Source organism: Octopus bimaculoides, chromosome 6 (assembly GCF_046866305.1).
Source record: "Octopus bimaculoides isolate indiv1 chromosome 6, ASM4686630v1, whole genome shotgun sequence".
NCBI classification, from domain to species: domain Eukaryota; kingdom Metazoa; phylum Mollusca; class Cephalopoda; order Octopoda; family Octopodidae; genus Octopus; species Octopus bimaculoides.
This window is the reverse complement of record NC_142933.1, coordinates 56150127-56175126: the sequence shown is the minus strand read 5'-3', so window position 1 is coordinate 56175126 and position 25000 is coordinate 56150127. Positions and strand designations below refer to the sequence as shown.

General features: G+C 34.2%; 1 protein-coding gene across 8 annotated transcripts in view; it reads left to right on the top strand.

The window, feature by feature from the left end:
- LOC106882709 (dynamin-binding protein) overlaps positions 1 to 25000 on the top strand; it is a 308006-nt gene that overhangs the window by 42783 nt on the left and 240223 nt on the right. For 2 of the 8 annotated variants that reach the window (XM_052968786.2, XM_089353936.1), the window contains exon 2: positions 12393 to 12563. The exons of 5 other annotated variants lie outside the window; for them this stretch is intronic. In XM_052968786.2, the coding sequence (XP_052824746.1) occupies positions 12555 to 12563 (9 nt within the window). In that variant the 5' untranslated portion in view covers positions 12393 to 12554. Of the gene's footprint in view, positions 1 to 12392; positions 12564 to 25000 lie in introns of those variants that run through there. One more of the 8 variants, XM_089353935.1, reaches the window with a different exon arrangement.

Sequence of the window (25000 nt, the reverse complement as noted above, 5' to 3'; positions counted from 1 at the left end):
GAAACTGAAAGAAGTCTGTCGTATATATGTATATATATATATGTATGTGTGTGTGTATGTATTTGTATGTCTGTGTTTGTCCCCGCAACATCGCTTGACAACCGATGCTGGTGTGTTTATGTCCCCGTAACTTAGCGGTTCGGCAAAAGAGACCGATAGAATAAGTACTAGGCTTCCAAAGAATAAGTCCTGGGGTCGATTTGCTCGACTAAAGGCGGTGCTCCAGCATGGCCGCAGTCAAATGACTGAAACAAGTAAAAGAGTAAAAGAGTAAATGTATGTATTTGTATACATATACATGTATGTATTTGTATACATATACATGAATGTATTTGTATACATATACATGTATGTATTTGTATACATATGTATGTATGTATTTATATATATATATATGTAGGCGCAGGAGTGGCTGTGTGGTAAGTAGCTTGCTTACCAACCACATAGTTCCGGGTTCAGTCCCACTGCATGGCATCTTGGGCAAGTGTCTTCTACTATAGCCTCGGGCTGACCAAAGCCTTGTGAGTGGATTTGGTAGACGGAAACTGAAAGAAGCCCGTCGTATATATGTATATATATATTTGTGTGTGTGTGTATGTGTTTGTTCCCCTAGCATTGCTTGACAACCGATGCTGGTGTGTTTATGTCCCCGTCACCTAGCGGTTCGGCAAAAGAGACCTATAGAATAAGTACTAGGCTTACAACGAATAAGTCCTGGGGTCGATTTGCTCGACTAAAGGTGGTGCTCTAGCATGGCCGCAGTCAAATGACTGAAACAAGTAAAGAGTAAAGAGAGTATGTGTATTTGTATATATATATACTTCACGTTGTCGTGCAGTTACTGTTAATACCTCATTCAGAGATTTAACATTGCTTGTTTTCACTTTTTCGAGATCAGTGAATATTTTCACTGGGAAAAAGCATATAGTATTTGCATCGGGACATCTTTCACATTGAAGATCGGTGATTGTCGTACGCTGAGGACGGGTAAATACCCAGAAACTCGAGTCCGTATGTATCACAGATCAAGATGGAAGGGATGACTTCCCTTTGTAAATACAGACAGGATACAGATATTTCAATAGCCAGCTGGAGAAGATGTTCTCCTGGGGCTAAAAGCAACAGTAACATCCACCCTTAGGGTTCAGCCGCATTTAAGTGGCAAATATACTTCACGTTATATATATATATATATATATATATATATATATATATATATATATATATATATATATATACATATATATCATCATCATCGTTTAATGTCCGCTTTCCATGCTAGCATGGGTTGGACGATTTGACTGAGGACTGGTGAACCAGATGGCTACACCAGGCTCCAATCTAATTTGGCAGAGTTTATACAGCTGGATGCCCTTCCTAATGCCAACCACTCAGTAATTTTTAGCCATTTGTTGTAGCAACTTTGTTTTTAAGTAGTTGTTATGCTTAGCACCCACTTAAGTGGTGAGTGAGGTATCATAACTAACTTAGCATGGATAATCTTCATTTATAGAATAGACCTGTGTGTGTGTATGTATTCACTTTTTACACGAAAACAGCTGCACAAATTGCTTCCATACTTTTGATTCATGAATAGTTTGACCTTGGATACATAATAGAGTCTTCAGTTTATTTTTTTATTAAAAATAAATAATATTGCTTTATATATATATATATATATGTATATATATATATATATATATATATATGATTCACTTCTTTAAAAAGGTTTCTCAATGTCAATTTCTGGTATTGAAGTAGCAATATTTTCCATTTTCATTTGCAAAGTTTCTCACTCATTATTTTAATGTTTTCATTTCAAGTTTTAATTTGCTTTTTGCAAACAACTATGATAAATTACTGAAAGAAATATTTACTAAGTTCACAAATTTAAATATTCGGTAGAAGATAGTTTCTAATGAGCTTTTATTTATATGACTTTTTCATTTCATGTTTATTTTATTCATTGTTTGCAATGTTCTTTCTTTCTCCCTGTCTTTCTCTCTTACACACACACACACACACGTCAGTCACACACACATGTGCGTTTTTCTTTGTACGTTTGTATACATTTATGTATGTGTGTGTGTTTGTGAGAGAGAGAGAGTGTGTGATGTCTAAGTGGCACTCTCTCTCTCTCTCACTTTCTCTCTCTCTCTCTCCCTCCCTTTCTCTCTCTCTCTCTCTCTCCCTTTCTCTCTCTCTCTCTCTCTCTCTCTCACACATCCATTTCATATGTTGTTGATACAGTATGTATGTGTGAGTGTGCGTGGGGTGTTCCACAATCTCCATTTATTTCAATCACTCTTGTAAAGATATTCATATAACTCATTTTTTCATTTAATCCCCATTTTAATTTTTGAAAAAGTTTCTGAGAAAAATGTTCTCACTCTCTACAAGAGGAGACAGGATAGATGTAGATGATCAGTGTTCTACAATGAAACAAAGACGAATACAGGTAGCCAGAGTCATTGTTGTATTCTGCAACCTTGTTAACTCTATTAAGTGTTTGCAAATATATAAACAAAGGTTTAGATGCTGCAACATACACTCTTATGCAGAATGGCAGTCAGCACGTAAATAAAAATAAAAATGACGAGGATACATAGTATGACCGAAGAAGATACATCAGTACCAATGGGGCATTTTGCCACATCTTCAATTTTCCCATTCATGAGAATCACCCAGCCATCATTCATCTGAGTGTCCATCTGGAGAATGGCCACAGGGTTATCTTTACAAAACAAACAGCCTTGCAACAAACACTTTCTCCAAAAGAAACTACCCTTACTACCTTTTCTAAGTTGTGTCATGTAGATGAAGATGCAAGAAAACTCCTTTACCCACAATTACCCAAGTATTACATTTGTTGGAGAAACAATAAATGGCACAAGTGGAAATAGGCTGATGCTCTTGCAAGAGTTTACAGTGTCCCCCCACACACCAAGCAGAATGCAACTACTTATGGCTCCTTTTGTATGAAGTACGTGGTCCCAAATCATTCTAAGATTTGAGAAGACTAAATGGTCATGTATGTTAAACTTATAGGGAAGCATGCTATCAACAAGGTTTTTCTAGAAAATGATGACCATTGGGATCTTGCATTGACTGAAGCATCAGTATCAGATTCTCCAAGGAAATTCTGTAACCTTTTTGCAGTTATACTGAACGTGTCAACTTGGCAGTCCCCTACAGCTTTGGATGAAACATCATGGCTGAGGACTTAAAGTATGCAATTTTTAACCAAGCACTGATTGAAATTGAAGATCAAGTTTTGGCCCTAGGAGGCAAAAATTTTCAAGTCTCTCTCTCGGGACTGCCAAAAACAAACCATCAAATTAGTGATTTAAGTTCAAGAGACATAACAAGAGGGACAAATTATGACATCACAGAATTGGCTGCATTTGTGGTTGAACATGAACCTAAACTTCTTCCAGAACAATGCTGTGCATATGATCCAATTTTTTGTTATTATTATTATTATTATTATTATTATTATTATTATTATTATTATTATTATTCAGAATTGTTTCCCCAATTGAAGAATAAATTGAAGTTAGAATAACAAATTTCTATACAACATATTTTGCGATTTTCTTCTCAGGTAATGCCAGATGCTTCTGCTAGTAAATGATAAGAAATTAATAGAGATGAGAGTTGTAAATTTACTTTATATATTGCAACTTAATGACTTCCTTGTGCCTGATGAGATATAACTAAATTTTCTATATCAGGATGAGCAACTGTGTAGATTCTAGATAGTTGCTTAACCTACTAGGAATAGCAGCACACTACTTATCTCTCATTTTATTATAATAACCATGACTAGTTTTATCATGTATAATTTAATTACAACTACAGGTAAAATTTAATTTGTATATCATGTTACCTCACCACACTTCTCACTGCCTTCTAAAGCCTAACACCCACTTCAACATGCCTCTCACCCTCTTGGGAGTGGTACTGCCCACATTGAGAACCTTTGCTTTAGATCTAGCCTGGCCATCCTCAATTAATGATCACACTGGCCATTATGTCCATGCTGAGCATGATTATGTAATGTGTTAGGTACGATAGATGCAGGCATGGCTGTGTTGAAAGAAGCTTACTTCCCAGCCACATGATTCCAGGTTCAGTCCCACTGCATGTTACCTTCACTAAGTGTCTTCTTCTATAACCTCAGGCTGAGTGGATTTGATAGATGAAAACTGAAAAAAGCCTGTTGTATATATATACATATATATATATGTGTGTGTGTGTGTCTGTCTGTCCCCCATAACTTAGTGGCTGATATAAGTACTGGGCTTAAAAAATAAGTCCTGGGGGCAATTTATTCAATTAAAAACCTTTCAATGTGATGCCCCAGCATGGCCACAGTCAAATGACTAAAATAAGTAAAGGATAAAAGATATTTGACTGCTGTTGTTTTGTCATTGTTGATTAGCCCCACATCAACCTTGGATAAGCAGACATAAGATCAAAGTTATTCCAGTTATGACTCTCCAGTCTTTTAAAAGATATCTCAAGACTATATTATGTTGTGCTCTTTCTTTTTAAGCTGATGTGGTGTGACTTAAGAGAGATTTGATTGCTATTTCCATCATGTTGAATAGCTACACTGACATTCCCTTGTTGCCTACTGTATAAATTGGTTGTACACATTTGATATTAATGGTTCTTTTTAGTTGTTTCTCTTGCTATGGAATTTTATAGAATTCTAAGTAATATACTTTTCTTAATTCAAAATTGCCTTTGATGTTGATATTAATTTAGCAAAATGTCTAACCTCAGACATATACTCTTAGAGTTGGTGTTTTGTAGCTAAAATGCTCATACAAATGCTGACCACTCAGCCATGAAATGAGAATCATCTCTTTATTACAGTTAGGTCATGTGAAATTAGTAAAATAATATAGAGCTAAAGACATAACAGAATATGAGCAGTGGGTTTGAACCCACAGCAATCTTAATCTCTGCAACTCTTCTCAATGCTTAGGATACATTGTACGAATCACATTCTGTTGACATTAATACAAAATATTCTTCTAATATCCAAACCAATCAATGAACAGAAAAATTGATATGGTTATGTTTTTAAAGAATTTTACTTCACAATGACGTTACTGGAGCTGATCCTGCAGTGCAGTACTTTGGGCAAGTGTCTTTTATGCATTGGCCAGTACATAGTGAGTGGTAATTGGTAGATAGAAACTTAACACAATTCCATCTTTTGTGTGTGTGTGTGTGTGTGTGTGTGTGTGTGTATCATCATCATTGTTTAATGCCCACTTTCCAAACTGGCATGAGTTCAAAGGACTGAGCTCCAATGTCTGTTTTGGCATGGTTTCTACTGCCTAAAGCCAATCACTTTACAGAGTTTAGTGGTTGCTTTTTTTTCATGGCATTACCACTATGAGGTCACCAAGTACTCAAAATGCAAAAAACCCCACCCCAACTAAGGGGTATACAATATTGAAGGAAATGCAAGTATGATAGAGGGACAGGAACAGGTGTTTTGCTGAAGAGAAGATACATGGCTATCCAGTTGGAAAAAGAGAGATGGTGAAGGCCTACCCTCAAGGTAGAAGGTGATATGAGAGAGAGGATAGGGATCAAAAAATAGAAAGGGTGGTAGGCAAGTTTGTATGAGTGTGAAAAAAGGGTTGCAGATGATGAGAGATGGGGATTGAGATGGGTATAGTGAATGTCAGTTTTGGTGGGGCAAGTGAAAGAAATTAGTGTGGGTCAGGGAGCAGGAGTTGAAAAGGAGTGGTAGTAGGGAAACAATGTGACATGTTGGGGAATAAATGGTATTATTTATAGTACCTGAGTGAGTAGTACTATAGTTTAAAAAATTGATGGATGGAAGTTAGTGGGGAGGCTGGACAAGATCTCAATTATGCTGAGATGGATGGGTTTTCTGAAGCTTAGCATATCACCATTCATCTCAGTCTTTTGTCACTTCCACTCAACATCTTGAGTTCAGCCTTCACCACTTAACCTCATGTCTTCCTGGATCTCACTTTCCTACAAGTTCTAGTATTTATTTTTAAAGCCTGGTACTTATTTTGTCAGTATTAGTCTTTTTTGCAACAAGTTATGGGGATGTAAACAAACTAACACTGGTGGCCAAATGCTGTTAGAGAGAGGCACACATACACACACACTATCTCTCTCTCTCTCTCTCTCTCTCTCTCTCTCTTATATATATGATGGTCTTCCACACACGTTTCCATCTATCAAATTTACTCACTAAACGTTGGTCAGTCCAGCACTGTATATAGTAGAAACCAAGGTACCACATATCGAGACTGAACCAAAAACCACATGGTTGCAAAGGAAGCTTCCTAACCACACAGCCATGCAGAATAGCTTCACCAAAACTGAAATTGCAAGTTTGTCTTGTGACTTAAGTTTCACATTACTTATCACTGAAACTCTTACCTGAAGATTGCAGTGGCATGAAATTCAAGTCATGAGGCAAACTCAAAGTTTCAGTTTTATTAAAAAAGCTGTATTCTCTATGTATGTAGAGCACTCCTCTCTCATTCATTCAAAAATCGACATATATGTATGTATATATTGTTCATGTACTATATAAAACCCTAACACAATAAGACTCTGAAACCATGAATTTTGTGATTCAAAAGACTAGCCAATCACATATTGGTTTTAATAAAGCATGTTCAATCAGATTTTTGTTTTCTTGGATGTGTGATGGTAGATGTTAGAAATGCTTTTAGATAAAAAAAAATAAAAGATTACCTTGAGTAGCAGAGCAGAAATTTTATTTTATATAGGATAGTACAGTCAGTGATAGAATTATAATACTACTTCTGAAAACTTACAAACAGACAGTTTTGTTGTATTGTACTACAAAACCAATTACAGAAATGGTCACTGAAGAAATTAATACTGGACACTACTCTCTTCTATGATTTGTACTTGTTTATTTTCTAGAAAACTAATAAAGAATGACTGATTGTAAGAGTGCAGAGAAATATATAAATTAATTTCATTGTTCTTTATCAATATTAAGGCATGACAGGTTACATATATCTATAGAGCTTCCCTCTTCTTGCATAATGGAGACAACTTTCTATCCCTTGTACTTTATACTTTCACTGAGAGCTCTCATGACAGTGAGCCCCAGCTCCTTAAATCATGGAGAAACGTAGCTTCTCTATTGTAGTGAAGACAACTGACCATGTGCAAAGTAACCTGTCTGGGATAGCAAAAAGAATAAAAACTGGTGCAAATTGGTGGGTACCCTTTAGTGCTGATTGTATGATAAAATGCACACTGTAAGTGGTTGGTAATAAAAATGTCATCAAGCTGTTGAAAACCATGTCCAAAAAAGGAAAGAATGAATGGTGTTGGTATGTATTGTCAGCTATAGTGCAGGTAACTCATTTATAAAAGCATTGGTTGAAATTGAATAAACATGTCATGTTGTAAATGGTTTGTAATGAGGGGGACATGTGGTTATAAATACCTTCTACAAAGCACACAACATAGGCAACAACATAGATTTTGGCCATCTTTGTTGCTGTCTGTGCTAAATGGCAAAGGACTGTGACAGATGTAAAATGCTGAGGCATTTTCAACCTATGTACACATGGTAGAAATGTGCATAAGATGTTTTATATTACATATGTTTTGTATGTGTGTGTTATCATCATTTAATGTCAGTTTTTCATACTGGCATGGGTAAGATGATTTGACTGGAACTGGTAAGCCAAAGAACTGCACCAGGTTCCAGTTGTCTGTTTTCAGTTGGTTTCTATGACTGGATGCCCTTCCTAACGTCAACTACTTTACAGAATGTACTGAGTGTTTTTTACATGACATCAGCACTGGCAGCAACCATGATTCACTTACCTTGATGTGTCTTCTCAAGCACAGCAAATCGCTAGAAGTTTCAATCACTTGTCATTGCCTCTGTGAGGTTCAACAACTGAAGATCATATTTCACTGCCTTGTCCTACATCTTCTTGGGTCTAGCTCTTCCACAGGTTCTCTTCACAATTAAAGATTAACGCTTCTTTACACAGCTGTCTTCATCCATAAACATCACATGACCATACCAGTGACATACACACTATATATGTGTGTGTGTGTGTGTGTATGTATATATATATATATATATATATATATATATATATATACATACACATATATATATATGTACATACACACACATACATACATGAATATTATACATATATACACACATGCACACATGTACACACATAAATACACACACACATATGGAGTAATGATAAAGCCAAAAGCTGATAAAGTGTAACTAATAGCATGTAAATATTGGGTTAAAAAAACCCTTTGGCTTGAAAAGAGTTGAAGGTTACCCATGGGATGTCAACAGTATATATATATATATATATATATATATAATACAAAAACACACAACTTGATATAATGGTATGTGATTTATCCATTCATTTTATATTTTTCTTCTGATAGTTTAATAATTTATTCTCTCCAAAGTTACTATCAGTTATGTCATGCATAGTTCAGGATTCTTTCAACTTTGAATCAAATAAATAAACAAATAAGTAAAAACAACACTTTTCTCAATATGACACCCAACTACTTTAACATCACCAGTCAATTGTTGAGTGCTGGGCAAAGTGTGTGTAGGGGTGCTCAGTTCTGTTGTCTTTCAGTGACATTTGCAATATATAATCTCCAGATTTTGACAACTGCTACCTGTCTGAATAAACAGAACTAATAAAAGTCTTCAACACTTGTTTGTTGCATGTTTTTGGCTTGTGGCAATTTCAAGAATGGATGCCATTTCTTGAAAATAATTTGCATAAAACTAAAGATTTTATATAAATGAGATTTTAGCAGCAATCTTTATGTGAAGTATCTCTGACGGATACTTCCTCTTTGGAAGTCTGCAGTGATATCTCTGAATTGCAGCATACAATGTGAAGCATTAGGGAGATGGGGATGGGGTATTGATCATTCCTTTCCCTCCCCCCATCCCAGTCCTCCACTCTGTGTTGTTTCCCTTGTGGTATTGTTGGGTGATTACTGTCCACATTACCCTGATCATTGAATGAGGGGAGCTGACAGCTAAAATCTCTCAAAAGTTTTTATAGCTTTCCACACAGTAATTAGTTGAATCTCGTAAATTTCATTGAAATTGTTCTCCATTGAAGTTGGTAGTTTGAAATTTGTATGTGTGTGTTTGTTAGTTTGTGTGTATATTTGTTCTTGTTTATTTGTAATGTGGGTAATTGGTTAAAACAAATACAAATTTGAATACTCTTGTTTATGGAACAGTTACTGTTTCTAGTCATTAATTTAGCATTTGACATTTCTACCGTGTGATTTACATATGTTAGGGGTGTGTGAATAGCAGAGGTGTTCTTTCTTTTAGTGTGTAAATAAATATTGATTTGAGGCATAGATTTGGTTGTGTGTTAGGAAGTTTGCTTCACAACCATGTGGTTTTTGGTTCCATCCCACTTTGTGGCACCTTATGCACGTGTCTTTTACTAGATTGATCAATAACTTGCCAGTTAAATTTTAAAATACTTTACATGAATATCAAGTAAGGTTGGTGATAAGAACAACATCCAGCTCATGCCAGCATGAGAAAGCAGATGATGATAATGATTTCATTAAACTAAACACCAAAACCAATTTTAAATGGAGAAAGAGATACAGCCAACTGAATTGACCTCAATATCTTACTGGTAGTTGGTACTGGAGAGAGAAAGGCAATGACAGCTCAGACAGGATTTAAACTCAGAATACACAACCTGAAGCTAAATACTAAATAAATTTTATGAGAATTAATATTAGTTTCTTTTTACAGGATGCAAAGCTGAGTTTTATGAGACAATTGGAATGATGCATGTATATTACTGGTACTTACAATCAATATGTGTGGGATTTGAACTAAAACACAGAGAAAACAAAACTAAATATTACAAGTAGGTCTACATTAGACATCCACTATTGATGGGCTTGTGTACAGTTTCCATCAAGCTGATTTCATTCACACTGCTTTGACTTATGAATTGGTGTACATATATGCATATGTGTGTCCATATATAAGTTTACTGTTTACTCTTTTCAGTCATTTGACTGTGGCAATGCTGGAGCACCGCCTTTAGTCGAGCAAATCGACCCCAGGACTTATTCTTTGGAAGCCTAGTACTTATTCTATAGGTCTCTTTTGCTGAACCGCTAAGTTATGGGGACGTAAACACACCAGCATCGGTTGTCAAGCGATGTTGGGGGGACAAACACAGACACACAAACACACACACATATATATATATACAAATACATATATACGTCAGGCTTCTTTCAGTTTCCGTCTACCAAATCCACTCACAAGGCTTTGGTCGGCCCGAGGCTATAGTAGAAGACACTTGCCCAAGGTACTACACAATATATACAGGAAAAATAGAACCCAAAACATGAGTATATATGTATTTTTTATTAATATTCAGCAGAAGCAGCTGAGTGACTCAAGGGCTGAGAATTCCATGCATTTGATAAGTGTCAACGTACAAAACTATTGGCCCTTGAGTCACTTTGTTGCTTCTGTTAAATATTAATAAAAAAATTGTGTATACGCACACACACACACACATACACACATGTACGTTTGTAATTGAGAACTTAGCAGTTTCTTAAATAGAAATCGATAGAATAGTTACTAGATATATACTAGGGTCAACATAATCATTGAATGTAGTGCCCTCTCATGGCTGCAGTCCAATGACTGTAAAAAGAAAAGAGAAAAAGAGAATGTGTGTTGTCAGTTTTTTTATTTTTTATCTCTAGCTATTAAGGCTACCAATAATCATTATCAAATAATGTCCACTTTTCCATGCTTGCGTGGGTTGGACAGGATTTGTTGAGGCAGATTTTTCTACAACTGGATGCTTTTCCTGTCATCAGCTCTCACCTGTTTCCAAGTAAAGTAATAATATTCCCCAATGTCAGATATGTTTTTTCAGAATATTGGAAATGAATGGTGCTAGTTATGTGGAAATGCAAATCAGTGGCATTTATTTATAACTACCACATGAAGTCATAGCAAGGAGACAGTAACAACACACAATTGCACACTCACACATACATATACATACACATATACATGCTAGAATTGAAAAATGTGCATGCTCAAAAGGGTTACAGAATGTCATAATAAACCTTAAAAAGTATGGGACTAGCATTGTTGCTCAAAAATATTGGAATCGCTATTTGTTGTACGTTCTGAGGCATCTCAAAACATGTGTGAATTACGATATCATGATAATTATTAAACCAAGTTCTTAATATAACAATTTGAAAATGTACAAAATATGATCTTTGATTTCAAGTAAGTAAATTCATTATAATACTCTTTATATTAAAGCATATAAAAAACATATTTCACACTGCATGCAAATTACCATGATAATAAAAAAAAAACTGGATTTATGATGAAATCGAATCTATATAACAGTGAAAGTACAAAGCCAAAATAATTATAAGCAAAGATATATCGCATTATGATACGGTTGTACATAAGGTAAATGTGTTTGAAAGTTGTGGTTTCTTTGGTTTGTTTGTTCCCAAACAACACTTGTTTTGGTGCTGTTGACACTGCTGGGTTGAATGGTACTGCCCAGGTGTTGAAACCATAATGATATCCGTGGAGCAGCTGATGATGGAGGTATGTTGGATTGTTGGTATGGCTGTTTTTGTCTATGTGGAATAGTATTATAATACATCCGTTTGATATTTATGGAATAGTTATGCGAATTAAACAAAGTATTACTAAATTATTTTTTATTGATTACTTGTAAATTTATAAAAATTATCATTCATAGATTGAATTACTGTGTAAAGATTACATTAGTATTTGTACACAATTGTTTTGTTAAAATTGAGTATACGATGATTTGACTTAATTCATTTTTAATATGATTTAATTTCAATGAACTAAACAAATTTCTTGTGATAAAAGGATGCCACAAAATGTACAACATAGTGATTCCAATATTTTTGAGCAACAATGCTAGTCCCATACTTTTTAAGGCTTGTTTTGACATGCTGTAACTCTTTTGAATGTGCACATTTTGCAATTCTAGTTTCGTACCTTTTAAGGCAACGCTTGTAATATTTTATATATGTACCGTATTTCTCCTAATGGTGTGGTAGCTAATAGGTGTGTGCTTGTTCTTGTGTGTACATGTGTATGTGTGTTCTTGTATAGTCCCACAGATCTTGTTTAATTTAGCTTTAAAATTAATAGAAATCAATGTCCTTTATATTTTTTTCTTTCACATTTCCTTTCATCAATAGTAAGTGTTAATTTACATTTCTTCCTTTTCTCCATGCATGTTGCAATATTTCAGCTCTTTGATGCATGTTGCAATTTTTCGGCTCTTTGATGCATGTTGCAATATTTCGGCTCTTTGATGGTTAAAAAAACACACCACATGGACTATTAAACTAATACAGCTCTTTCAACATTGATCTCGTTTTCTTCTTGGAAATTTACGGATTTACTTACATAAATGAAGCAGGTAAGAACAAATATCCAAGGCTTTTTTCAAGTTTAAAATGTGACATTGTTTTTGTTATATCTACATTCCACACACATAAATACATAAAAACAGAACACGCTCGTGCACACACACACACACACACACACACACACACACACACACACACACACACTAGCTTCCTCCATGCACATAAATACATAAAAACAGAACATGCTCACACACACACACACACATACACTCACTCACACATGTAGACACACACACCCACACACACAGACATGCACGAAGACAGCTCCATGCCAAACCATCACTCATTGGTTGATGACGATTGAAAATTAATAAAATGCAATCACCATGCAAATGGTCATGACCCCCTTACACTTTTATTCGCAAGCTAGGCATATATTGTCAGACACTCAGTAGACTCAACTATAACATTCCGTTGTTGGTCACTGCATGCCTGACAGATATGACAGATTTTTTTCACTTTTTATCTACCCAATTCACTCACAAGGTTTTGTTTGGTCCAAGGCTATAGTAGAAGTCACTTGCCAAGCAGTGGGACTGAGCCCAAAACCATGTGATTGGAAAGCAACCTTATCATACTGCCATACCTGTGCTTACAAAAATATCTGAAAGAAATTTTGCTGTTATGTACCTATATGTGTTAATGTGTTTCTATTGCATTTTTTGTAAACATTGTATCCTTTACATACAAAAAGGAAAAAAAAAAAAAAAAAAAAGATAGTTACTATAAGAATTCCTTGAAGGCTAAAAAAACCCACTGGTTTTTATTTTATTGATCCTTATAGAATGAAAAATGAAGAGTTTTATTTAAATGGTATTTAAACAGGACATTTAAATAGAAGTGTAACTGATAAAATGCACTTGCAGTGTTTGACAGATATTCATTTTATTGGGATGAAAGGTAAGTTGAACCTAATGGGATTTTAACTCACAATACAAAGAGACACCATTTAATCTGATATTCTACTAATTGTACCATCCACTGCTCTGATGACTACAACAGTGGTGATAGTTGTTGCTGTTTTTAACATAGGCACAAGGTCTGAAAATTTAGGGCAGGAGAATAGTCATTTATATCAACCCCCAATACTTCACTAGTACTTTGATTACTCTTGGGCTGATGAAAGATAAAATTGACCTCAGTGGAATTTGAATTCAGAATGTCAAGACAGACAAAATGCCACTAAGCATTTTTCCCAGCACTCTAACAATTCTGCCAGCTCACTGCCTTAATGATAATAATCTTTTCTACTATAGGCACAAGGCCTGGAATCTTGGGGGAGGGGGTAAGTCGATTACATCGACCCCAGTACTCGACTGGTATTTGATTTATCAACCCTGAGAGGATGAAAGGCAAAGTCAACTTTGGCAGAATTTGAACTCAGAACGTAGTGATAGACAAAATGCTGTTAAGTATTTTGCCTGGCAGGCTAATGATTCTGCCTGCTCACTACCTTACATAATAATAATTATAACAAAAGCACTCAGAGAGCGCAAACCTCTGCCAACTGAACACCAACGTTCTCTCAACGATTAGCTGGAGATGATTTTTAAAATGAGAATATCTGAAATAAACTCAACTGCTCTCACAAACGAGAATACTAAAAATGAACCTGACTGCTCTCAAAAATTAAGTAAAAAAAACAGAACAATAATCCAGAATCCTTGTCCAGTACCTGATCGATCCCAATGGTGGTCATGGAATGTGAAGGTAGGCATGCAGGCCATGTTTTTAATGCTATGTGTGTGTATCTGTAGTGGGAACAGGGACAGTTTTCTCTACAAAGGCCTTTTTTAGTCTATGCACTGATATAGTGTCTTTATGTCCATTAAGGTCTATAGTGAAAAATTTATCCATGCATAAAAGAAAACAGAAAGGACCTGCGTACAGTGCTGTTAACAGTTTAACAACATCATTGCACACAAAAACCTGAGTCCAAGAGGTAAAGCTTCCTTCAAGGCAGAGATAGAAATGCAATTGTCAAGTAGGTAAGATGTTTTAAACAGGAGCAATATATTCAAAATTGGTAAAACTAAAACTTGTTGAGGATAAATTAAATTTATTATTGTTACTGAGTATGTTAGTGTTATTTAATTTCTGAACAGTTTTGCTGCCATTTGTTTATGTAGTTTGATTTCTTAATCCATCAGTTTCTAATAAGATAGAGACCTGAGTAAAATTAATAATAGAGAAATGAAAATAAAACTTTGGAAACAGCAATGCTGCCATAACCTATGTGGAAACCATGAGCATGCTTTCAAGGGAGATAATCGGAGAAAAACTTGAAAGTCAACGTAAGATCGTAATACTTCATGTAAAGTAAATATAACAAATAATCCAGAATCTTTTTCCAGTACCGGATTGATCCCAAAATGTAATCAGTTCGTGCCAGTCATGAGGACAAACATCCCTGAAAGTTTCATCTGAATCTATCCAGTGGTTCTTGAAATATTTTGTCCCTGGACAAACAAACAAACACAACTGAAAACAATACTTCAGCCTTCGTTAAGGCAGAAGTAATAATAATAATAGTAATAATAACAGCAGCAATAGGTCAGCAATTTGGAGGGATGGTGGCTGATTGATACCATCAACCCTAATACTTGACTGGTACTTTACCTTATCAATCCTGAAGGATGAAAAATAAAGTTGACCTTGCAAGGTTTGAATTCAGAATGCAAAGAGCTGGAAGAAATACTGCCAGGCATTGTTTCTGATGTTCTATTGATTTTGCTGATATAGCCACCTTAATAAGTAATAACAAAAGTAGTTCCTTTCCAACTTTGTTAATATTGAATGCGTATACTTACACATACACATACATACCAACACTTGAATATGTATACATGCATGTTTACACACAAAAACAGTCATGTACATATGCACACATACATATTTATATATACACACACACATGTATACAGACATGTACACACACACACACACTCTCTCATTTAAACATAGACATATTTCTATTGTGGTAGATTGTAAAATATTGATGTCTCAAGAATTATTAAAGACAGTTAGTGTTACAAACCACTAATCCTGTTTAAGCAGTTCTAGATATGACATATTCAGTAGGGAGTAGGGAAGGGTGTTAGTAATTAAAATATCTCCTTGTGATATTCCTGCCATTTTCACTTTATTCTGTTATTGCATATATTATTATTATTAAGTTGTTATGTTGCTTTTGTCTTTGTGCTGCAAGGGAAATTTTGCTGATTCTCTATAAGAGATATTCCTTGGTGTTGCTGTTTAGCCCTAGGTCAACACTGATGGAGCTGATCCATGATCAAAGGCATTCCTTTATGACCATTCTGTCTTTTCCCTATGCGCAAAGGATTCAGGGCCACATTACTCAACATCTTTTCTGTGATAGTAGGGTGTGATTTAAGAGAAGTTTAACTGCTATTTCTAAAGGCCTTATTCCCTTTTTGATGTTAGTAGTGACGGTACTTTTATTTTTTATGGTGGCAGTGTTGTTGTAATTGGTGGTGGTGGAGGTTTTCAGCTTTAGGTCAGCTCTGATTGAGCAAGTTTACACTTTAAAGTGTGGTCATTTGATCTTTCTTTCAGACTTAGTGCGTTTAGGACAGCATCATTCAGTGTGTTGTTATCTTTTGTTTTTAAGATGGTAGGATGTGATTATGAGGGAGGTTTGATTGCTGTTTCCAGTAGGTTGAGCAACTACATAGAGATGTTGTTGGTAATGGTAGCAGTGGCTGTGGTGGATATTGTTTTTAATAATTCCATAGATACATAATAATTTTAGCTGACTCTTGAAATAATCAATACATATATGTTATTTTATTTTGTATTATTCATGCACATATGCATGCATATGTCCTCTTTCTCACCTCTTATCTCCCTCCCTTTTGTCTCGCTCATCCTTTTATTATCTTCCTATCCAGCTCATTCTTCTTCTCCAGTTTCTACTTATATATGAGAGTGTTATGTTACTGTGATTGTATGATGGTGGTGTTGTGTCAGGTATTGTGTTGTATGGTGTGTTGTGATGTTATGTCCTGTGCTGCAGTGTTGATATGAGGTCTTTTATGGTGTGTCTTTGTATGATGTTGTGTGTCTTATTTTGTTGTATGGTGTGGTGTCGTATGATGTAGTGCATCGTGTGTAGAAAAGTGATGTGTATGATTCTGATGTGCTTGAAGTGTGTATGAATGTTATATATGTGTGTAATTGTGGTGTGTCTGATGCATACATACACTTCAGAGGCATATTGTGGTAAAATATATATTAATGTAACACTTCAACAGGTTAAGTTGAACATAATTCACAAATATCATTTTTATGAATGTATATTGTGTTTATACTCATTGTAGATGTTGTAGATTAAATATTGAGTATTTTTATATAGAATGAGTATATACCTGTCATGCACATTTGTAAGGCAATGTCTAGTTGTTGAGTCATGTTCACAAACTAACATTTTCTCAATGTTCCTGGGAAAGCATTTTTTCCTCAAAAACTGTTTTAAATCCTTTTCCTACATCTGTATAATGTTTAGACATAGCATTTGTATTTCTATAGCCAAAGGCAGTTCTTACAGCTTTTTTTATTTTGATAAGTTTGATCTCGTCAGAAGAAGAAAGGCAGTGCCTATGACTTTAGTGCAGGGGTTTAACTCTGGAGAGAGGAGTAAATCCTCAGATCATAGATCTTGTTCAGATGCATGAAACAGTGGACTCTGCTAAAGGTACCTAAAGGCTAGGTAGTACTGTTAAACTATGCAACACATTGCCGACTGGGAACAGATTTAGCCAAGCCATCTGGCTCTGCACAATTTCTGTATACCAAAATTTCATTCAGTAAGGTTGACATAAAGCTATAGCAGAAGACAGTTTGTCTAAGTTGCTATGCTGTGGGATCAAACCCAGAACTAAGTGGTTGTATTACAAATTTCTTAACTGCACGCCCATTCCTGTTAACCTTAACTCTGTTTCAAGAGTGGAGCCTGTTGTTTTTCACTGGACAAATTGGAGCAAGTAGAATTGTATGATTTACACAGTAATAAAACATATTCATTATAAGATCCGAGGTTACTATTATATGGTTAATAGTCCTCCATCCTTAGCCTCATTCTATAGTGTTTCATCTTTATTCTCTCTTCTTTTGAAAGCTGTTCATGTTATGTTGTTCAATTATGATAAAGCATAAAAAAATATGGAAATTTATATTAGATAATTTGCACACACACACACACACACACACACACATACACACACACTTTGCTTTTGTATATTTATCATCACTTCATGGAGAATAGGCTTGAAGAAAATCTCAATTTTTTAGGATTTCTTTTAAAATGTCTTCCTCTAGTTTAATGTAATTTCATTTTATACTCTAAAGCATTTTCATCTGAGATCGTTATCTCAGTGCTCATTATCCCAATATGCTTTCTTAGATAGGCTAGGTTGAGGTAGTTGATGTCCAAAGTGGACATTTGCAGTCCATCATCAGTAGAAAACAAAATATGGGCAGAAGGGGAAATTAGAAAGGTGAGCAAGTATAAATGCTTGCAACAGAGAGGATTCCTTTAACTGTACTAATGGTTGATGTTGTGGCATTGAACAAGGTGGTGTCTTAGCTCTACCACCTGGATCTAGTAGTTGAGGAAAAAGTGTCAATAAAGGTAGTACTCCAGAATGGTCTTTGCTGTGATGGCTAAAATTAGCTGAAAAACTTTTACTTCATAGTGACTGGTTAGAATTAGACAAGAAATTTAGTTGTGAAAGTATTTGCTTTAAATATTTTATGGACAATTAATGTTCAAATTTGAAAACCATATTGTCATTGATGTGTGTATGTGTGTGTGTGTGTGTGTGTGTGTGTGTGTGTATATATATATAAACTGTAATTTTTTGTATAATTATATATTGTTAATGTTAATATAACAATACATAAAGACGGGCTAAAGTTGAAGTGCTCAGCATGAGCTAGAATTCATCTTATAGTAAAAATAGATACATAAGGGTGGAAAACCACAGGAATAATACCATATGTCCAACGCAAGATATAATATGTGTGTTCAATTCCTTCAAGAATCAAGTAAATTTATAGTATTCAGTCTCTAAAGTGTCTAAACGGTACGGTAAAAAGACAGGCAAATACAACAATAAAAACTTTAGAAATATCATGAATGTTCAAAATATTTATTAAAAAAATATTTATAAACATGCATGATTTCCAAGTTGTATAAAAATATGACAATTAAAGTTAAAACATTACAATATATAGACGTACATTATGATATAACTTATAATGGGTAAATATATACGGTATGATGAAGTTATAATTTTACATGTATTATATTAAAAATGTGTACATTAGGACAGGATAAAAAAAAACAAAAAAAAACGTATAAATTTACTTGATTCTTGAAGGAATTGAACACACATATTATATCTTGCGTTGGACATATGGTATTATTCCTGTGGTTTTCCACCCTTATGTATCTATTTTTACTATAATATATATATATATATATATATATATATAATTCAAGTAATTTCACACCTGATGAGATAAAGTAATAACAACATACAGTTAGCACTCAAGTCCGGTTTGAAAACTAAAGCTCCAACTGGTATTAAAAACAAGGATATTATAGCAGTATGACAATTGGCAGTTTATCAATTAAGCAGGCACAAACATAAAATGATAAAAGTATAAACAAAACAACTGATTAGATTATGATTTATTATGATGGTTGAGTTATTACAAGTATAGCTCATAAAAAGGAAGAAGTAAACTGGTGTGCAGAAAGTCTCTTACAGCTGTTTCAAAAAACAAATATGCATAAGGTGCATGTTGTGCAAAACAAGTGATAGTTATTCATATATCAGTGATCTGTTCCATCATCGGAGGAAGAATGAGATATAGCAACAACCTATTCCATTGTCAAAGATAGAATAAATCACTGCTATATCTCAACCATCAGGTTTAAAGATATAAATGTCATGATCTAACCTAATACTAGTTGTTTTGCTTGTTTATGTTTTTATCCTTTGAAGTGTGTGTGTGTGTACATATATATATTTCATTTTAAGCTAAGCAATGTGTGTGTGTGTGTCTGAGCAGGTGTGATCATCATCATTATTATTGTTATTGTTATTATTTAAAAGCTGACAGAATCATTACCACATTGGACAAAATGCCCAGTAGCATTTCTTCTGACTTGACATTCTAAGTTCAAGTGCCACCAGGTCAACTTTGCCTTTCATCCTTTCGGGGTCGATGAAATAAGTACCAGTTGAGCAATGAGGTTGATGTAATTGACTTAACCCTCCCCAGAAATTACTTGCTTTGTGCCAAAATTTAAAACCATTATTATTATTATTATTTAGTCCAAAGTACCTAGTTACCTCATCTTCAAACAATATACTACTAATTCCTTTCACTATTACAACTTTTAAGGATACTCTGACACCTGGTCCATTTCATCCTTGTCACCTTCCCACTGCTACTGTAACAAACAAAACTCTCATTTTCTTTCAATAATATTTACTTGTACATTGTCTCTTTATCTCACTTTATGTATCCTTCTCTTTCTTTTCCCCTTTCTTTCCCTCCTTGTTTTTCTCTCTCTTCCTTGCTGTATACATATCTATCCTCTTAACTTAGTAGCTGACTTACCACTCTAACCAAATATGTAGTAAAATTGTTCTATCAATCACTTCATATTTCTGAAATGCTTTAACTTAAGAAGGTTTATGTAGTGGGTGCACTTCCAATTATATATTACACAAACCGTAGGAGTGGCTGTGTGGTAAGTAGCTTGCTTACCAACCACATGGTTCCGGGTTCAGTCCCACTGCGTGGCACCTTGGGCAAGTGTCTTCTACTATAGCCTCGGACCAACCAAAGCCTTGTGAATGGATTTGGTAGAAGGAAACTGAAAGAAGCCCGTCGTATATATGTATGTATATATATATATATATATATATATATATATATATATATATATATATATATATGTGTGTGTGTGTGTGTGTATGTGTTTGTGTATGTGTGTTTGTCCCCCCAACATCACTTGACAACCGATGCTGGTGAATTTACATCCCCGTAACTTGGCGGTTTGGCAAAAGAGACCGATAGAATAAGTACTAGGCTTACAAAGAATAAGTCCTGGGGTCGATTTGCTCAACCAAAGGCGGTGCTCTAGCATGGCCACAGTGAAATGACTGAAACAAGTAAAAGAGTAAGAGTAAACTTGAAACATACATATTAGATTATTTCAGAATATCGTTATTTGATTTGAATTCATCATTACAACCGATATATATATATATATATATATATATATATATATATATATATATAGGAAAATGAAAAATAATAATAAGGCAGAATGCTAAACTGGAAGCATATTTTAATAAAGATTTCTCTAACCGGCTTTCATTGTGAAGCAAATTTTCAAGAAGAGGGAGAATGAAAATGTTTTTTACAAAGAAGTACAAAATGAAGAAAATAATATATAAAAAAAATAATATATAAAAAAATAAATATACCAATACATTATATTGTCTTTGAGCTTTTGAAGTTCAATGGTAATTCATGTATATAATGGTTGGAAAAATAAGGATGCATGAGAATTGAGAGTTGTGTTAGGTTTGAAAAAAAGGGTTTTTATTAAAATATGCTTCCAGTTTAGCATTCTGCCTTATTATTATATTTCATTTTCCTATTATTTCTCCACGTGCAGTTAACACAACCCCACTATTTACTGACTTATATATATATATATATGTATATATATATATATAAATATACACACACATATATGTGTACTTATCTCTTGTGTGTTTACATATTTTTTACTAATATTATGGCTAAACAGAGAAGACTGCTTAACTAATTGAAAAAGATACTTAAGTAGCATATGAATTTCAAGAACATAGTTGACATTCAAATAGCTATTCTGTGTTGTAATGTTTCAAAACTGATCAAACCTACCTGATAAGCGATTTTAAAAAAAATATTTCTCCCCAACATTATTTTTTATTCCTTAAAATGCTGACAATTTTTTTTTTAGTTATAGGCTGTTAATTAAATAAAATTTATATATTTTATTTTATTCATTGTTTACTATATCTTTTATGGTTATATTTGTAACAAAAAATATCTTTAGATATGTTTGGTATTATTTTTAAAATGTTAGTTTTTATAGCATGTCACTTCTAGCTGATATAACAGTAGTATATTGTCTGTAGTTGACCTGTCTATCAAGTTAATTCTTCATTTGCTTCTGTAAATGCTTCTATTACATATTAATCTTTTGAGCATACCAGTTGTCATACAATAATGAGATGGCCTTTTATACTTCTGGATGGAAAAGTGTATTGAAGCCTGCTGTCTTACCTGTCAGCATATATGATCGTTCTTTTATTATAAAGTGGGTTGCTGTCAGCTCCATGGCATAACACATTTAGTTAAGGATTTATTCTGGATGAAATTAGTTTTTTTTTTTTTATATTAAATCTAGAAAATGTTACAATGAAGAAAGAATCGCTTTTCCATCAGTGCATGATTATGTGCAAGGTAATTCTTGTTTATCCTTGCAAATTTGTGTCCATAATTCTTCTTAGAGATGACAATAAAACAACATTGTACGAGCATCACATTGTTGCAGTTCACAGAATTAATAGCTGTATAGCATATTTTCCCCATACTGTAGAAACCACTTTTTTCTTCTAAAACTCAATACTGAAGCAACACAGCCTTGTCTTGTTTTCTGTCATTTTGTGTATTTTGAATATACTCTGATTGCTGTCCTTATCATGTTGGCATTTTCAGATAGTTTGTTTTGTTCATTTTTTGTCATTTTACTTTTTCTTTTTTGTTACTCTTATTTTCATTATTAAAAAAAAGAATTAGATCCTAATTGAATTCTGTTACTACTTGTGCAGTCAGGTGAGGATCATTTTCAAAGGTTTTTTTTTTTTTTTTTTTTTAACTCTGGTACACAATTGCCATTATCTGTATTTCTGAAAGATCAATAGTTTTATATATATATATATAAGGTTGATTGGCTTTAGTACATATGATTGAATTGGAAATCATTTTTTTTTCTTCTAATGTAAAAAAGTCAACTTTCATCCAGGGAGTTATTTTAGGTATCTGAGACATTTATAAATTTAAAATTCTTTTCTTTTTTAATTTTCCTCTTTAGTTTTCCTGTTTGTCTGCTTGTCAGTTTTTAGATAAAATTCTAAATTATTCTATTTTTCTGTTGGAAAGTGGAGATTAGTTAGAATAGTATAAAAATATCCTGATGAATAACTTGTTTCATAAATGATATTTAATAAGTGAACAGGCTGAAAGGTGAGGGAGATAATTAAAGGGTTATTAGAAATTTAATAATGACAAAAAATATAAACTAATTAGGTTATTATATAGTGCTAATTGGAATGTCTAATAATGTCTAATAATAATCTAAGCAGAATTGGTTCACCAAGTCAATTATATAGCTTGTAATACTTTGTTGGATTACTGATACCATTATTTCTGCCCTTCTTTTAGAGTGCTACCAAGATAAGGGATAAAGGAATATCTTGGACTAAAAAACAAACAAACAGAAAAAAGCTTCAAAGTTAAAAACTGATGTGATGATAATATGATGGTGGTGGAATTGAAGATCATGATGGTGGCAATGATGAACATGATAAGGGTGGTAATGAGGAAGATAATAGTAGTAATAAGGAGGATGACAGGTATGGTAGTAATATGGTTGGTGGTGGTAATGATGAGAATGTTTGGGCTGCTAATGTTGAAGGTGAAAGTGGTGGCATTGATGAGGACTGGTGGTGGAGGTGGCAGTGGTTAAGACGACGGTGGTAGTGGCAATGGTTAGGACAATAGTGGTGATGGCAATGATAAGTATGACAGTTGGTAATGAGGATGACAGTATTGGTAAGGAGAAAGTTGAGGTGATGTGAGGATGACTGTGATAGTGGTGATGAGGATTGTAGCAGTACTATTACCGATACAGGAGGACAATGGTGGTGTTTGGGAATCGAAAAAATGGCATGGAATGTTACAAATGAATAAATTGAAAGAATTCATAAACATAGAGAAAGCATGATTGATAGATGGTTGTATGCACTGCCTATAGTCAATTGCAATACCTTTCATTTCACTTTGGTTCTTACTTTCCTTTGTTTTTTTACTCTGTCTTTAAGTTTCATGCACTTTTAGTCTTCTTCAGACAATATTCTACAACCTGATGCCTTTCCTGATACCAACCTTTGTTTTCAAGTTATGGTATTTTGTTCCACTGCTCTTTGCATATTTAAATACCAAACTACAAGATATAAGCATTACTGCTGTCCCAGCAGTGTCAATGCAAAAACACAAATGTGTGTGCGCACACAAACACACACACCTGCATATGCAAACATCCAAACATGCATATACACACACACACACACACACGCCGCACACATACACACACATATATGCAATGAGCTTCTGTGAAGTTTCTCTCTACCAAATTTCATGCACAGTTATTAGTCAATTCAAGGCTATTGTAAACATCATTTACTCAAAGTGCTACACAGTGGGATTGAACCTGAGACCATGTGGTTGTGAAATAAACTCCTTAGCTACACATCCAAGCATAAGTCTCAGCTGGTCATCATGATGATAAGTTGTTGTTTATCAAATCAAATATGTTCTTATTTAAAGCAGTAGAATGATATAAGGGGAATTTTGCTGTTAATCCTTGCAGGGTGAATGACTATGTGAACACTCTTTCATTGGCTCATGATGGGAAGTTTTAAAGAAGGCTTTAGGCGACTCGAGGCTATCGTAGAAGACACTTGCCCAAAGTATCATGCAGTGGATCTGAACCTGGAACCATGTAGTTGTGAAGCAAGCTTGTGTAGGAAATTGAAATAGAATGAAACAAGAAGAAAGTATGTGTTTGATAGATAGAGAGTTAGAGTGAGTTAGAGAACATTTATTTTGGAGGAATTTTGTGTTTAGAGTTCAGAAATCAATGAGAGTAAAGACATAAACAGGTGTGTCAAATTCAGGTGACAACATTCTTTGTATACAAAGTAGGTTGTTCTTGTATTTTATGCTTCACAAAAGAACTAGATTTCTATTAAGAAATTTTAAATTGGGCATTTCTTCTTATCCACCTCTATCCCCACTTCCTACACAACTACTTCCCCATTCTTCCTACAGCTAACTTTTATTTACATAGGTTCATCTACCAAGAAAACCAACTTATCAAAAACTGTATAAACCCAAATCAACCTAAGTATGGCACAGTCTGATGACAGCAAGCAAGCCAAAAACTTTGAAGTCACTGTCAATCTATGTAAATTTTGTTATGTCTGCAAATATATTGTTTCTTCAAGACTGGGTAACCAAAGGCAATGGGATGTATTGTTTCTTCCCGAAC